This window comes from Athene cunicularia (assembly GCF_003259725.1).
Source record: "Athene cunicularia isolate RWA chromosome 7 unlocalized genomic scaffold, athCun1 chr7_part1, whole genome shotgun sequence".
Classification (NCBI taxonomy): Eukaryota; Metazoa; Chordata; class Aves; order Strigiformes; family Strigidae; genus Athene; species Athene cunicularia.
In genome coordinates this window covers 12,467,638-12,478,811 of record NW_020799107.1, presented here as the reverse complement: position 1 = coordinate 12,478,811, position 11,174 = coordinate 12,467,638, and the positions used below count along the sequence as shown (strand labels likewise).

At 55.1% G+C, this 11,174-nt stretch overlaps 1 protein-coding gene across 1 annotated transcript in view; it reads right to left on the bottom strand.

Moving 5' to 3' along the window:
* Nucleotides 1-991: 991 nt before the first annotated feature.
* The window catches only part of LSS (lanosterol synthase), a 10,865-nt gene continuing 682 nt past the window's right edge, over nucleotides 992-11,174 (bottom strand). The window contains exons 2-21 of the mRNA XM_026852427.1: nucleotides 10,944-10,996; nucleotides 10,754-10,862; nucleotides 10,235-10,356; nucleotides 9,821-9,917; nucleotides 8,836-8,971; nucleotides 8,522-8,630; nucleotides 8,101-8,219; nucleotides 7,578-7,675; nucleotides 7,424-7,451; nucleotides 6,754-6,810; nucleotides 5,991-6,062; nucleotides 5,269-5,319; nucleotides 4,972-5,121; nucleotides 4,530-4,626; nucleotides 4,257-4,362; nucleotides 3,655-3,720; nucleotides 3,175-3,255; nucleotides 2,716-2,886; nucleotides 2,209-2,287; nucleotides 992-1,991 (exon numbers count right to left, since the gene is read on the bottom strand). Coding sequence (XP_026708228.1) covers nucleotides 1,776-1,991; nucleotides 2,209-2,287; nucleotides 2,716-2,886; nucleotides 3,175-3,255; nucleotides 3,655-3,720; nucleotides 4,257-4,362; nucleotides 4,530-4,626; nucleotides 4,972-5,121; nucleotides 5,269-5,319; nucleotides 5,991-6,062; nucleotides 6,754-6,810; nucleotides 7,424-7,451; nucleotides 7,578-7,675; nucleotides 8,101-8,219; nucleotides 8,522-8,630; nucleotides 8,836-8,971; nucleotides 9,821-9,917; nucleotides 10,235-10,356; nucleotides 10,754-10,862; nucleotides 10,944-10,996 — 2,017 coding nt within the window. The 3' untranslated portion in view covers nucleotides 992-1,775. The remainder of the gene's footprint in view (nucleotides 1,992-2,208; nucleotides 2,288-2,715; nucleotides 2,887-3,174; nucleotides 3,256-3,654; nucleotides 3,721-4,256; nucleotides 4,363-4,529; nucleotides 4,627-4,971; nucleotides 5,122-5,268; nucleotides 5,320-5,990; nucleotides 6,063-6,753; nucleotides 6,811-7,423; nucleotides 7,452-7,577; nucleotides 7,676-8,100; nucleotides 8,220-8,521; nucleotides 8,631-8,835; nucleotides 8,972-9,820; nucleotides 9,918-10,234; nucleotides 10,357-10,753; nucleotides 10,863-10,943; nucleotides 10,997-11,174) is intronic.

Here is an 11,174-nt window from a genome sequence, read left to right as displayed (position 1 = left end):
CTCCTGAGCTTGTGCGAAGATGGAAACAACTAACTGGTACCCGACATCCCAAATCTTTGACCCCTTGCCAACCAAAATATTTATAATGAAAATGGGATTTCAGTGATTAAACAACTTCTTTGCAGTGCTCCTGAAAGACACCATGCGTCTTGGAGCAGTGGGTATCAAGAAACAGTATACTATAAAGGAAAAAAAAACAACTTGCAGTATGTGGACAGTTTTTGTCAAGTTCCAACACACTGACTTAAAACGAAACCAACAACAAAACCCTCTTCCTGCCTGTAATGGAGAATATGGAGGTGCTTTAAGTGCAGAGTAGTATCACAGAGTAAAAGAATCCAGAATTTGGAAAAGGCAAACAGGGCTGTCAGAAGAGCCCAAGCTGTTTGCTTAAGTAAGCTTTTCTAGCTAACAGCCCAGGCGAGGGGATGAGGCGCACGCTCAGCCAGCCTGCAGACCCCTACCAGTCTGGGCAGGCAGAGGATACGGTCCAGAGTGGAGCTGCTTCTCAGAGGCTGGAGAAATGAGTTGAAGGTCCATGGGTCTATGGTTCTTCCATGAACTTAGACCAGACAAATACAGTATTTTGCCCCTAGGATGGAATAATTCCATGCAGTGGCCCAGGCCAGCCAGCTGGCCAGGGGACTAGGGAACAGCTTTGCAAAAATGGACTGGGGGTCCTAGTGGTCAACAAGTCCAAGAGAGTGCAGCCAACTGCACACTGGGCTCGTTCATAGGAGTGTCAGCAGCAAGTGGAGGGAAGTGACCATTCCCCTGCAGTCAGCTGCTTTCTTCATTATAGTTTTCTGTGCTCAGAGGCCTGGGAGGAGGGCAGAGCAGCACAGGCTCCAAGCATGCCCTGCTTATCGGTGGAGGTGGTGCCCACACCACGGGGGACAGATGACCCAAGCTGGGTTACAGGACACTGCTGTGCAAGCTCACCCTCACTTGGGACACACACTGGGGCAGACATAAGGAGACTAACACACAGTTAAGCTCCAATTGCAAGACCATTAGCAATTTATTAACCTGTCAGTCGATGTGACTTCCAACTCTGACAACGAAATGCGAATGCACAACTGCACCATCTGAACCAGAGGCACCTGCTATGCTGGGAGAAGGCTAGAAACCAGGGACTCAGGCTGTGCCCTGACAGTCACCACCTCAGCACTTTCTGCTTCAGTTTCCCCTTTTTCAAAGTGGGAATGATGCTGGTGACTTCACCTGTGAGATTCTGGGCAGCCAGGTGCCACCAGCTGGGGGACAGAAGGGTAAGAAAAGTGAGTGAAGCGCTCCTCTTCCCCATGTGTCAGGGGGAGGACAGGTGCCCTTCCCCTCCCAGCACAGAGGCCAGCTCAGCAGGGATTGGGCAGCGCAGCCCATCACCACGCTGGGCACAGGGGAGGCTCAAGATCCCCTGCTCCTGCTGCGGCCAGCCAACCTGGACAGCAAAATGGGAAGGTAAAGGCAGCCTTGCTCTACCCAGGAAAAGAAAGCCTGTCTAGATGCATAGTACAACATAGCTTGGCAGCTTTCTCTTCTCAGATCACCAAACTGGTCTGAAAAGGCACTTCACTCCCTGTTCCCTGAGGGAGGATATACCTGGAAAAAAACCTACGAAAGTGAATCATTAGAAAAGGTTCAACAGAAAGCAGAGACTCTGCAGCACCGCAGCAGCACTTCCCCCTAGCAGAGGCAGTAGTCCACGTGTTAAGATCAGCACCGAGATACCCTACAGAGCAAACACCACTGTGGCCCCGTGCAGCCGCCACTACCTAGGACTGGTCAGAGGCCGCGGCATGGGTGCTGGCCTGGGCCACCTCCTGTGTGGTCCTCCCTGCCCCAGCCAAGGTTCCGGATTGCAGCTTCCCTGCAAGAGGGCTGTTGGGATGCAGCCGGCAGAAACGCCCCAGCGTCCAGATGGGGAAGACATTGCGGTACGCAGTGTAACTGATGGCACAGGACTTGTTGAATACCCCAGCAATATTCTCCTGTGAAAGAGACAGAGAGCAAGATGGGATGGGTGACAGTGGACCACAGTGTCCAGGATGTGGTGCTGAGCTCATTGCCTTCCTGAAGGCCCCCAACAAAACCCACACATGGCTTTCCTTCCAGGTAAGAGAAAGCACACCACTGCAATGCCTCCACAACGCTCAAGAGAGCTGCAACACCAGGGAACCCCTTGGAACGACCAGAGGAAAGATGTACCTGAGGCCAGTCCCCATTGGGCAGCTGCTTATCGATCAACACTTTAATGCCCTTTTCCAGCACGTCCGTGTCAGGGTACCTGCCAAGCACAAGGGAGATGTAAGCACTCTTCTCCAAATTGTCTGCAAACCCCCATCCATGCACATCAGGAACTCAACCACCTCCTGGCTGCTCCGAGCTTGTCCCAGGCATGCTGGGTGCTTTGGGAGGGCCCCTCACAACCCTAGGACACCAGACATGAACACAGCAACATTTTCCCAGCCTGGAGGCCTATGGTTATGATCCAGACTTTGCTTTGCACTGGCTCCTCCCTGCCTGGTGTTAGGAGCCTCGCTGGCCTTGCAGGAGGCTTGTGACCAACAAGGTCACAAACACAGTTGGGTGCATGGCCCACACCAGCCAGGCCCAGGGCCCATGCCAGCCCTGCCACACCACCCAGCCTGTGTGTCCTAACTCACTGAACACTCAGGGCCAGGTGATGCCTGAAGAGGTGGGGGCTGCTCCTACCTGACAGCCATGAGCCCTAGAAGGGCCCAACACGTGTTGTGGATCTGTGACGTGTCACTCTGCACGTATGTGCGCTGCTCACATGACTCAAAGTTCTCTCCCCACCCACCATCTGCCATCTGCTTGGAGAGGAGGAACTGGCAGGCCTGGGCCACCTCCTGGCGTGCAGACCTGCAAGGATGGGGCAGAGAATCAGACAGGGCCAGGGAAAAGGAACGTTTGCACGCCCACATTCCCCAGCTGCTGTGCTCTGCCCTGCCCACAGCTGGGGCTGCCCCCAGAGCTCAAGGCTCAGGCAGGGAGTGCCCTGGTCATACTACAGGCACAGGATTTGGGAAGAGCAGTACCTGGGGCAGAAAAGCGCATCTGCAGCCAGGGCATCCACCCAGCCCCACCACAGAGCCTTGCCCCAGCCCAAGAGAGAGGGAGGGGCAGGGGAAGCAGACAGCCCCTTCTCACCCGTTGCGGTATGTGTGCTGCATACTGGCAAATGCCTCCAGACCAAACCAGGTGCCATAGGTGAAACAAACCCCCCAGCTCCTAGAAGGAAGGGAAGAGCAGTACTGTCAAGGGTAAAGGTAGGCAGTGACATGGCCATGTTCACACCAAGAGCACGGCTAGGCACAGAGCTGCAGCCTGCCTTCCCCTATGGCGCAAACATGCCCAGTCCCACCAGCACCTGCTCCCAGCTCACTCCGGCTCAGCAGCCACTCTGGAACCAGAGGAGCTGGGGACACCCTCGCCCCAGGGCTTGTCCCAGTCTTGTGCAATGCACGAGATGCATGCTCAGCCTGTGCTGGAGAGGAAAGGAGAGGAAAGCTAGGAGGACCAGCCCCTACTTGTCCTTCCCACAGATCCTGCCAACCAGGAATGTTTGCCATCATGGTCCCTCTCATACTGGGACAGCCAGGAAAGCTGGGCACCAGGAAAACTACTTACCCTTCCCATGACCCATCAGCTCGCTGCTGCTTGCAACAGAAATCCAGACCCTTCTGCAGAGTCTCCCTGGTCACGAAAAAGACACCCAATTCAGAAGCAGTTCAAACTCAGTAGCTGCTTCATCAGGGGCATCCCTCAGTCCCTCCGATGGGTCCCATTATTAGAGGGCTCAAGAGACAAGAGCATGCAGACAGGCAGCCATGTTGCTCAGGATCTCAAGTGAAATCCTGCACCAGTTGTTCTTTCTGCCTCATGCTAGCACACAAACAGGGGACCCAGCCTACAGCTGGCTGCAAGATCAAGACAACTGCTACATCAAGAGGCAGGCAGATCTCCACCAATTTCCCCCAACCTGATCCCAAACAGCCTATGCCCTGCTCCATGAGAGAGGCTGGGCCTCAGCCTCTTGCAGGGGGCTCTGGTTTGAAGAAGTCGCCAGCATCCTTGTGCACATACCAAGGGCCACTGCAGGGGCTATTCCATGCCAGTGCAGAGGTCCAGGCAAGAACCATGCCAAGGCTCAGCAACAGAGTGCCAACAGAGGCCATGGGCTGTCTGCAGCTTGTCTCTTCCCCTACCTGACTCTCATCTCAGCACCTCACCTGATCTCTGTGGCCCTGTGCTCAGGGAACTCATCGTGGAAATGTCTCAGTGCCTGCATGACAGCCGAGGTGCACTCCACGTAGGTGTAGTCAATCATGATGTCACCTGCCAGCAGGTGAAGGGTATCAGTGCATCAGCCTCTCTGCTGGGGAGCCCCAAAACACACACTGCCCACCTCTCCCTTGGACCCAAGGCACCTCATCCCACCAAGCACAGACCACTGTGTTCCTTCACAACAGACAGGATGACCAATCCCACACAGTTCCCCTTACCAAACACCTCTGAGGGGTTCAGCAGCTCCAGTAAGCGGCCTCCTCGCTTGGTTTCGTATGTGGCAAAGCCTCCATCCGAGTTCCTCATGCTCAGCAACTGCCCAGACAAGCAAAGAGAGCAGCTGGGCCTGGCTCGTGGGCAGCAACACCCCAGTCTGGCCCCAAGCCAAGTGTGAGGCCAAAGTCAGACCCACCAGCCCATAGGGCTGGTAGACAACCCACGTCCCAAACCACACTGACAGGAAGGTCCAGACATGGCCCATCACATTAGGTTACACACATAGCTCCCTATCACAGTAAATATGATGTTGCCATCCCAGGCCACAGGCCTTGTAGTAGTTTAGTAATACCAGATATAAAACTCATCAAGCCTTGACTTCTCTTATTTTAGCTTGGTTTAGCTGCCTGCATTTCCCTTGGCCCTAATCTTTGCGGTACTTACCACATTGACAGCATCAAAGAGGCGCTCAGGGGGGACAAGCTTGGCTATGAAGGGGCACTTCTCCTGCAGCAGCATAACTGACTTCAGCCCCTCTGCTGTGCAGTCTGCCACGATCCAGCCGCAGTCTCGGGTGCTGAAGGGGAAGCCACCCTGGAAAGGGGTCAGGAGGGCTCAGCACCCTCCCCTGACATGTTCTGTTCTTGTAAGGGAGGAGGCGCTGCCCCTCATTACCAACCCCTCTGCCCAAATCCCTTCCCTGTTCATGTGTCTTCCAGAGACCAGTTTCAGCCATCGTACCTTGTTCATATGGCGATAATATTTCTGGTAGTCAGGTGGGTTCTCTGGTATCTGCAGAAGACAAGAAACAAGCGAGGGCAGGCTGGAGGTGCCTGGCTGCAGGACCATGGGCTGAAACAGTCATAGATGCAGAACTGTGTGTGACTGTGCACCACCTATCTTTTACTAAGGGAGGCAGACAGGGAAAGAGGTCAGCTCTGGAGCAGGGAGCGCTGAAGAGAAATCACATTTTGGCCTGGTTTCAGCAAGTGTTGCTCAAGTCCCCTCTTTGGGCGCTTTCCTGCCAGGGAGCCAGCTGCTTTCCACGCTCCCATTGGCAGCGCCATGAGCAAGAACTATGAGAGCATCTTCATCAAGCTGCTGGTGACAGTGACCGGTGAACTTGAGCCACTGGCCTGGCCAGCCTGAGCTGAGCTCACGCAGTCAGTAGCCAAGGAGTCTGGCCATGCAACAGATAGGATGAAGGGCAAAGAAGCCTAAGCTCTCAGCTTTCCAGCATCTCTTAGCCCAGGCATCCCTAGGTGTGGCCAAGGTACTCTCCAAGCTGAAAAGATGGCTCCCAGCAACAGGGAGCAGAAAACAGGAGGCTGTCCCTAGGACTTTGCTAGTCCAGCCCTTCAGAAGAGCTCTTCAGAAGGCAAGAGATGCACCCAACAGGGCTCTGAGAAGCAGACAAGTCTACACAGCCAGCATGAGAAACACCACCAACTTGCTGCACTCACCTGGGTGAATTGGAGGAACTCATGGGCATTTTGGAGGCAGGATGTGAATTCAGGCATCTTCTGGGCTTCTGCCTAGAAACAGAGGTGCACAGTCAGCAAAAACTTGTGGCCAACAAATGTGCCCCTCAAGAAGAGGATGTGCTGGGACCTTGCTAACCTGCTGATCTTGGTGCCATTAATGCCTGACCCTTCACATAGCCCCTTCTGTAGGTTTGCATTCATACCTGGTTTATTGTTTCACTTAAAAACCTCTGCAGTGAGAGCTGAACCAACAACTGTTGCTGCATCACTGAGAGATATTTGCATGACCAAGTTAGGGACCTACCAGAGCAATCACACCACCCCCCAAGAAAGCCTGCCCTCCGTAGCTGTCCCCGCCCCACTGCAGGGAAGCAGGAGACCTGCACACTGTCCCTGCCAAACGGCAACGCTCTGGGGCCAAGGAGGAAGGGCCAGGGTTTTACTACAAGACTGCAGCAGGGTTTTACCACAAGACACACTCACTCAGCTGGCGCTGTGACCTCCTGCTTCAAAAGCAGCTGGCAAAGATGGGCTGTAGCAGCTGTGCTGGGCTTCCTGCCTACCATGGCTGAGGCAGGCTCAGAGCAGATGTGCGTTTGCCCAGCTCAGTCCTACAATGCAACGCCAGAACTGGCATAGCCGAGGTCTGGGGGGATGCACAGCAGGAGCTGCTGGTAATTCAGGGACACACCAGGAGAGACTGTTTTCCTAAGGCAGCCAGTAGCACTGAGGGGTACATTACCTCCAAGAAGGCTTGGATGGCAAAAGCAGTATCCCAGAGCTGCGATCCATTTGTGCCCTGGAAGAAAGGAGACAGTGAGGGGAAGACGCTGGCGGCAGCCTGACTGAGCTGTGAGTATGTGGGGACAGCATATCCCCCCTGCAATTACCCCCACCAGCTCCCTCCTCCCTGCATCTTGTTTTACATCACCCAGCATCATAGCTGATGTGCTGGCACACAGGGGACAGATGCAGCTCAAGGACAGCAGGGGAATAGGAAATGAGACAGCTGCTTCAGCCTGCTCTGTGAACAGCTGGGACAGGTGAGGTAGCTAGCAATGAGGAGCAGAGGGACACAATAGCTATAAAAGAAGCACAGCTCAGTCCACATGCAGTACCAGGGGCTTGCCTTTCTCCTGCCCTTCTCCCAGGAACCCTGGGGATGAAGGAAATGGAGGCCTAGAGCTACCCCCTTAGCTCACAGCCACAGAGAGGCCAACTAGCAGAATGGATGCTACTCGCTCCTGGCATGGCCAGGGGAAGAGGCAGTGAGACAGACAAGGCCACCAGGCACCAAATGCAAGATGCCAGGAGCTCAGGCCCAGGGTGAACAAGCTATCCTGTTATTTCATGGGCTGCTCTGGACTGCCAGGGTCCCTCTCAGTCACAGATGAACTCCTACAGCACTTTACCTGCATCTTCATGCCGTCGAGGCCCAGCCTGTGGGAGAAGAGAGCACAGTGCTGCAGCACAGGGACAGCGAGGGTGCCAGGAAGGGGGTCAAGAGCTCACACCATAGTGACCAGACCCCTATGCTGTGCCAGGTGATCCACGCTCAGCCCTTACCAGAGATAGTCAGGGATCCTGGAAACATGCTCCTGAAAAGCCGAGGAGTTCTCCCCATCCACAAACCAGCGAACCAGCATATTGATCGTCTTGGAAATCTGCCCAAAGCAGCACAGTCACTGCTCTGGATACAGCTTCTCCCAGGCCCAGAGAATCCCTCCCAGCCAGCACAAAAACCATCCAGAGGTGGTCCTGGGCTTGATCCCAAGAGCTCTACCTGTGGCATCACTCAGCATAGCTGAGTTAGTGGGGCAGATGCCATGAGATTACTCCAGAGCTTCCCCTCAGATCATTTCCCTAGACCACAAGGAGAGGTACATCTCACCAGGGCCACAGCTGTCCCCATGCCCTCTGCATCTTCTGCACCCTGTTAGCATTAAGCTCTTGAGCATCAGGAGTTGTGCTTGAGCAAGATCTGGTGATTATGGTTACATGCTACAATTGCACAAGGCTGTGGGGCCACAAGCTGGTCTCTAAAGAGCAAAGGGCGAGGTTTTTAAAGCATCAACAGCAAGCATCCTACCGGCCCAATGCTGATGCACTTGGTGAATCTGTCATCAGCTTTGATGTGGTCATACAGCTCTGTGATGGCTCGCTGCCGCAGATGAGTGTTGTGGTGGGCTTCGTACACATTCATGATGGCTACAGAAGAAAGGGACATGCAGTGAAAAACCCACCCCATGTGGCCAGATGACCCCTCGAGGAAAGCACGGGATCTGCTCTGCCCCAGAGTGGCCTGAGGACCTGGGCACAAGGTCCTGATGCTCTCAGGGCAGGAGAAGCCCAAGGATCACACCGTCCACATTTCCATCCCAGCTCCAAGGCACACACTGGTAGCTGACAGTTAGACCCTAAAGAGCCCCCACGGTACAAAGCAGCTTCATTTCCACCACCAGCAGCTCACATGACAAGGGCCTTCCTGCCCCAGCCCACACTGCACTCACCATAGGCAGCCCCCAGCAGCCAGCTGTGCGGGGTGTACACATCACAGGCAGCCACATTGTTCCTCTGGGCTGGCCAGTCTATGCTGGCGTAGTCTTGCACATACAACTCCTGGCACAAGACAACAAAGGGTATAAGCCTGGCAAGCTGGGAGCAAGCACTCAGAGGCAGCTTACTGCTGGAAGCTGGCTCCGCTGCCTGGACAGAGAGACTGTGCAGGTATGAGAGCTGTCACTTCACAAGCCAGAGGCTGGCCCACAGGCACACAACAGGCACAGCAGGTGATCAGGGAGCCCCACCAGGGCCAGCTCTTTACCTGCCGCAAGCTCCGTATGAGCTCATCCTCTTCTGCTGACAGGCGCCTGGCATAACAGTAGCTCATGGGGAGGTAAACCTGGCGGCAGTGACACCAGAGCCGGGATGGGTGGGCTGGGAACCACGTAGGAAGCAGCCTGTTTGCAACAGAGCAGGTATGACTGTGTGGAACAAGGAGGGCCAAGGGCAGCATGGAGAGACAGCACAGGGAGACGTGCTGACAGGGGGATGCTTGCAGGTAGGGTGTGCCTTTCCCTACCCCTGTACTAGGCCTGCTGCTGCTGGTACAGCTGCAGGAGAAAATAAGGTAATATCCCCACAGCCTCGCCCTGCTCAGACCCTCCCCAACAGGGCTGCTCCCTCCCTACCAGGGCTGGCAGACACTGCTCCTGCCCCAGCTGACACAGGGCAGGGAGGATCCTGAGCTCAGAGAAGAAGGACAGGAGAAGTCAATTCAGAGGCCCCTCTCCTCCCCACGTAAGTTTGAAGGCAGAGGCCCAGACTGACAATTAAGTGCATTTGACAAAGCACCAGCAATCCTTGGTACTGTACAGCCCCTGATTTTCCCCAGGGAAAACATCACACACTTCACCCCTCTGACACTCGGTGGCCCTCTGAGTAATCAGAGAAGGTAGGGGTGAGGGTTAGAGCTGGCAGCCTTACATGTCCCGTACTGCTAGGGCCCAGTTCTGGCTGGCCACAAGACCACAAGGTACTGGTGGCAGTCAGGGAGCACATGGATGTATCAGGGACCCCATGGGTAAAACTAACAGGGCTCAGCTCTAGTATCTCCCTTCAGCCCAGGGTTCGGTGCTACTGGCTGGCCTTGCTGCTGATCTCCCAGATGACAAGCAGCCCGAGCATCCCGAGTTCCAGACCATAGCTGGAGTTATCCCAGCAAACACCAGTGCCCTGGACAGCTCTGGGTGGAGGCTGGTGGCAGGATAGACAACACCCCCTACCTCCACATTGAGGGCGGCACATACCACATCTCTGGGAGAAGGGTGTTCATTCCCTCCCAGCTGTAAACGTTCAGGACGGCCAGCCAAAACTTCCCCCAGGAAGGGATTCCCACAGCACCTCCTGCAGAGAATGATATCAGCTTTCAGGTAACACAACCATGTCAGCTCCCTGCTTTCTTCCCCACTGCAGGGTCCACTTCTCCCCATGTTTGGGAACATGCCACTCAGGCTGGGACACATGGCCCAAAAAAGGGCAAGCGGGCAATCATACAAAAATGTAACACACTTTCCCATCACCAACTGAAAATGCAGGTGCCATCAAGGGCAATCAAGAGGACAGATCCCCCGCTACCTGGCAGCCCACCATGCTCCACGTAGCCCTTGGGTCGGGCCAGACCTCTCACCCATGGCTGCCGTGCTGGGCACAACAGAACTGACCTTTGCTGTGCAGGTTGACACGGGCCCGCACAATGTCAGGGTCGTCTGGTCCAAGCCCCAGGATCCTCAAGGCTACATAGTTGAGTGCTGTGCCAAACACCGTCGATTTGTCTTCCACATGCCTGTCAGCACACACACACACAGACAGCATAACCATGAGGCAGCTACTGGCATTAGCAAGGCATAACCCACTGCACAATGTTGCCTTTGTCAGGGTGAAGTGGGATGCCAGGGGTGACTGTGGAAAAGGGGAGACGCAGCTAATGCAGGGACCCCGCATGACCCTGTTCATACATGATGCTCTGGGACACAGAGACACAGAGCAGATGCAGCCAGGCTTGATGCTCCAGCCATCTCTGTGACAAAAGGTGCAGCTGAAGCGCTACACATGTGAGTCAAACCACCCTGTGGTATCACAGTTGCTGAGTCCCACTCCCCAAGCCTGTGCAGATTTGACGGCAGCTCCAAGTGCTGGACCTTGGAGGTGCCACCAGTAAAAGAAGCACCTTTGCTACTCACAAGCCCCAGCCTCCATCCGGGAGCTGCACAGAGCGCAGGTAACGCACCATCTCTTTCCGAAACCCCTCCGGCAGTTGGATCTTGGCGGTGTGGCAAGTGATGAGGAGACCTGGAAGACGAGACAGGCTGGCTCCTGAAGCCAAACGCGACACATTCGCCCCCTTCGGGGAAGGCGCCCCGCGATGCCTACCCGGCAGGAGGAAAAGCACTTTGTTACGCTTTACAGATGCTGTAACCATGGAGCTACAGGAAAATGGACACATGGCACATCCCATCACAGGCACAGCAGTCTGCCAGCCATTGTAAAAACACCATCAGGGTTGGGGTGAGGATGGGTGGTTGTTTCACCTCTGGTGATAGGGTGAGTCAGGCATCTCCATTGTGCACCCTGCCTTGGTGGCCCCAGCATGGGTGCAGTGTC